Source organism: Pygoscelis adeliae, unplaced genomic scaffold (genome assembly GCF_000699105.1).
Source record: "Pygoscelis adeliae isolate BGI_AS28 unplaced genomic scaffold, ASM69910v1 Scaffold74, whole genome shotgun sequence".
NCBI lineage: Eukaryota > Metazoa > Chordata > Aves > Sphenisciformes > Spheniscidae > Pygoscelis > Pygoscelis adeliae.
The window spans coordinates 3,117,898-3,122,888 of NW_008824665.1; the positions used below are offsets into that span (position 1 = coordinate 3,117,898).

At 45.9% G+C, this 4,991-nt stretch overlaps 1 protein-coding gene across 1 annotated transcript in view; it reads right to left on the reverse strand.

Annotated features, from left to right (window-relative positions):
* LECT1 (leukocyte cell derived chemotaxin 1) overlaps positions 1-4,991 on the reverse strand; it is a 15,294-nt gene that overhangs the window by 7,257 nt on the left and 3,046 nt on the right. Inside the window, exon 2 of the mRNA XM_009322860.1 lies at positions 2,479-2,619. Coding sequence (XP_009321135.1) covers positions 2,479-2,619 — 141 coding nt within the window. The remainder of the gene's footprint in view (positions 1-2,478; positions 2,620-4,991) is intronic.

The window sequence follows — 4,991 nt, forward strand, 5'->3', positions numbered from 1 at the left end:
GTCAAATGGGTCTAGAAGTTTTTGCTCAATTTCTGAAAGATGGGGGTGTTTTATATAAGTGCTTCCATGCCCGCTGTAGGCTACTTGAACTAGCTCTGTTAAGGAATTAGTTGACACGATTTGAACCGTAACTTAGCACCTAATGTAGGCAGCCTTGAAATTGCGTTAGCTGGCGGTGCGGTACCCTTATGACACAGACTTACAAAAATAGGGGGCAGCTTGGTCCAATTTATACACCTAAGTGGCTGCGACAGCAAGGGGAAGCTTGTGATGGGGAATTTGGCGCAGAAATCTGTGTGTGGGACTTCTTTCATCTGGCCTATGAGGGTGAAATGCAGTTGTCTAAACATAGATGTCTAGTTTTAAGCAAGAGAAGGGTACGCCAGCAGCTCCAGAGGGCTGCAGGTCTCCTGCAAGTCCATGGTTGTATCTGCCAGCTATGTGCCAGCACCTTGGGCACCAATGTTTGGGCAGGAGAACCTTGCCCAAACAAGGTTTCTTTCTATGTTTCTGCTGTAGGTTTTTATAGGGTACCCATAAAAGAGCTCTCTTTTCCATTATGAATTTAGATACCTCATTGTAGATGGCAAAACATCTATATTTTTCATAGGGTTGCACAAACTCCATTCAACCGCCTAAATATAATTACCTAGTACCATTTGAGGTGTGCTGCTTTTTTGCCTAGCTTCTAGCTGTCAGGACAGGGGGGCATGGGTGTCATCATGACCCCCCCCTCACCTGCCTCATACGGGAATCACAGATGCCTTAGGCATCTAGTGCAGCTTGAGATGGATGATACTGAGGCACGTGAGTCTCGTCCTGTGTGCCTGCAAGTCCTGTACAGTTGGACGGACACCCATCAAAACAAAATGACTAATTCTAAGGCAGCGAGAGAGGGGATGGCTATGCAGGGATGTGTGCAAAAGGGAATGAGACTTCGTGGTGCACCGAGCATGCTAGGAGCATCCTAATATTGCCAAATCCAAGTCTTCACCAACCGTGCAATTGTTTGAGTGGTGCCAGTCAATCCAAAGCTGCTAATGTAAATACTTGGCCGTTGGAAGCGCATCTCTTCAATTTCTTTCTCCTTTATGTGCATTCTTGGCTCAAAACCCCACTGGCAGCATCCCTTTGCTTTCGCTGAGCCTGTCCCCAGCCTGCTGTAATTGCAAGTGGGTGCTGTCCCTGGGAGGTCCCTTTAGCTGGTTGGTGTTGGGAGCTGATTTCTGGCCTGGTTGTGACAGGCAGTAGCTTACCAGCAGCATGCATGGAGGCAATGTGAATTCAGCATCTCTCCAGTGGGCTGGTGCTTTTGTGCAGATGTGGAATGGTGAAGGCAAATGAGAAGAGCTTGTTGTGGGTGCTCTTATTCAGCTGCTAATAATGTTGCTATGGAGATGTTAACGAGAGTTTCATAAAGGCTGAACCGTAGCTGTTGGGAAAGTCGGGGTCCTGGGTCTCCTGGCGTGTTTGTACTTGCTGAACAGCCAAGAAGCTGAATTTCCTTGCCTTTCTAGATTCAGCAAGGGGAAAGTGGCTGCTCCAGAAGCCCTGGGCAAGTCTTCCTGGCAGCAGCACCTTTATTTTAGGTGCTGCTTTGACTTAGCTCTGAACTTAAGTAGAGTGTTTCGCATCTCAGAACATTAATTGCAGGATCTGAACCCTGTAAATAGGTTTCTGCAACATCACATAGATGTGCGTTTAGTAGCTCAGAGGCGGTACAGCTAAGTGAACTGCTGTATCCGAGTTGTTGAGCTCTGCTGAGATTCGGCATCTGTTAGTCCAGGCTCTGTGCTGAGCAGGCACAGCCAAGTTGCTGGGGTACCCGAATGTGTTTGCTGTCAGCCCAAGTGGCCCAGTACCGTGCATTTGGTTAACAGATGCATAAGCTATGCTGAATGCCTCCATCACCTCCCCTGGGGATGAACCCAGGCCAAGCCATGGAGAGCAGCTCCCATCTTTGATCTCAGGGCAGAGCGAGCTGCCTGGGTCCAGCCCTGTATAGTGGTCTCTCCTTGGTGTCTACTCGGCTTACGGTGTTGACCTTATGCTCCTAAAACGGTGATGTTTTGGGGAGGGGGTTTTTCCAGTTTAAATCATACAAAACCATGCAGGGGCTGTGTCACAGCCTGCCAGAATGTTTTTCTAGCAAGACCCCAAGGGCATATGTTGTAGCTCTGTTCAATGGTTTGAAAATGCAAAGTGTTACGTGGAGCCAAACCTGATGCAGCCTAATCCATACTGCTTCCCGGAGTGGGATCTGGCATGACCTGTCCCCAAAAGGCACTTAGACTTTGTTTTGGAGGAAACTGCCTGGCTTGCTGTGAAAGCAAGCTGGGAGAGCGTGGTTGCTTGCGTGGATAGTTGGGGGCTGGAACCTGAGAACCCACCGGGGCAGAGAAGTCGTGGCAGGGCAGGCTATCCTTGGAGTCCAGCACTGGAGCATATTACATGAAAGACAAGGGTGGAGGTACTTACAATCTGAAAATCATGAACTTCAACAGCCTCTTCACTCCCGCTTCCTGTTTTGAATGTCTCTAGGTTGTTTCCAGCATCTATTTCCATCGATCCATCTTGTACTTTTCCATTAATGCTCATAGTATAGTGAACATTGTACACCTGGAATCGATCAAAGAGCAGTAGCACACATCAGTAATTGCTTATTGCCTTCCTCCTACACCAGGTGATGGCTTGATCTGACTGTCATTCAGCTCCTAACTTTTATTTCTGTAGGCATTTGATAACCCTCCACCAACCAACACCACCCTACTGCAACACTTCACCACCGGGGCAGGCCAGCAGTGGAGCAGGTTGGCCCGAGAGGTTGTGCAGGCTCCATCCTTGGAGGTTTCCTAAGGCCCAACTGGATAAAGCCCTGAGCAACCTGCTCTGACCCCACAGCTGTCCCTGGTTTGAGCAGCAGGTAGGACTAGATACCTTCTGACGTGCCCCCTCCGGGGCTGCACAGAGATCTATTAGTGCTGACAGTTTTACTCCAAAAGCAATGTGGGATGAGTCCACGTCCAGGCTCACTCCGACTTAAAAACCTTCTTCTAGGTCATATTTTAGGAATCACTTCTTATGCTGGCATGGTTCCCAAAGGAGAGCAGGAGCAAACATCCTACTCCGGAGGAGGCCAACCCCTATTTATCTCTTAGGATGTTCTGCTGAGGCACAGGAAAACGAGTTCCTCTTGAATATGAACATGTTTCTCAGCTTGCAATGGATGTGAACTTTGTTTAAATTGGATGTGAAGCTGTATAGACTTGTATTTTCCTTGTCAGCGTATTTGCTCTTATCCTATTTTCAATGAGGAAAGCTGCAGCGTGGTTTGTATTTGCTGGAGGACCACAATCTGTGGAGGGGGTTTTCGATGCTCTTGTGCAGTTCTGCTAAAAGTGCTGCACAAGCAGTTTACTTTTGGCTTAAAAAAGGCTTACAGCATTTTAATGACAAATTTACACTGGCAGCTAGAGACAAATTTCTTCTTTTTTCACCTTCACTCAGGAAAGTCCAAGGTGCCAAAGATTTATGGTTCCTCAGTTATACAGATCCAGTCCCATATTCTCCACTGTCTAGGACTCCTGTTGAAAGTGGTCCAGAAAACCAGACGGAAGTACGTGGTCTCCCCTGCCAGGGGCTGAGCTAGAGTTGAGACTGTTACCCCTGTCAGTTATGGGAGAATTTAAAGATTTAAACTAAAAATAATAATTTAAAAATTGTCTTAAATTTTTTCATGAATGACCCTAAATATAATATTTTACAGTTGCTTCCTAAACATTCGGAAGTCAAACATAGCTTTCTGAGTTTGAAGGCAGCTTGGAAAAATAACTCCAAGCTTTCCCAGTGTCTTCACCTGGAGCTCAACTTCGAAGCTTAATGACAACTATGAAGGTGACACATTTTGCAAAGCAGAATTTAGATGATGGGGCAATAAAAAAAGGGAAACTTTGTCCTGTACTCTGCAAATGCACCACCCGGTCAGAGCTGCATGCGCCGTACCCTCTCCCTGCCTACCTCCCCATTGGGGTCCCTCTCCCTTTTCAAAAGCCTAGAGAAGCAGATGGCTCTTACAGCGCGTCCTGAAGGTCAGCGATGTGTCCTGTCTTTTTGGTGTAAAACCTTGTAGTTTCTTTCTGATTATCTGAATTATCCCTACGTGCCTGGGTGTATCTCACAGGGGGACCTCTGCTCTGGCTGCTGGGACTCGCACAAGGGTCTCCTTGACCGGCACCGGCGCGTGGCTGGAGGCGGTACAAAACTTCTTCCAAAGTAAATTCAAAGATACTAATTGCACTTACGGAGCAAGTTACATTCAAATGTGCACCATCGTGTTTCAAAATATGTTCTAAACCAAAATCTTATGTAAACAGAAAGGAAAGTTAATATATAAACGTGTTCTAATGCTCTGAAGTTTGGTTCTTAAACTGATCAGCAGCTTCTCAGTTTTGTTCTTTGCATACAGGATTCTTCTTGTACCCAGAAAAAAAAACTTACATGACTTTAAAAATTGTTCCACAGCTGCTAACCATAAATGCCTATGTGTGTGCACAATCATACAAATCACCAGAGTGAAATAATGGTGCCTATTAATGGGTTAAATATAGCATTACATATTTGAGGGTCCAGGTAGAATCTGGACCAAGAACGTAGATGATGTGAAAAAGGAATTTACACATTTCAATGCTTTTTTTTGTCCTGGAAGCTGGAGTTTGCCCAGGATGTGAATCCCCGGGGACTTGTTGGGGTTTGAGTTTGCTGAGGATTTGCGAGCAGAAATCAATGTAGCGTCTGTGCTCTCAAAGATACGTTTCATGTTCATTAAGAAATGTGCTTCCAGGAGTCTCCATCCGAACAGCCAGTAAAGATAATGATTATGGGTTTGTTTTTTAGTTGGGTTTCTTTTTTTTTTTTTTTTTTGAAAGCAAGCCAAATGCATCCTTCTTTTTTGTGCCTGTCTTGGTTCGGTTTCTGTTATTTTTGGTGAAAAC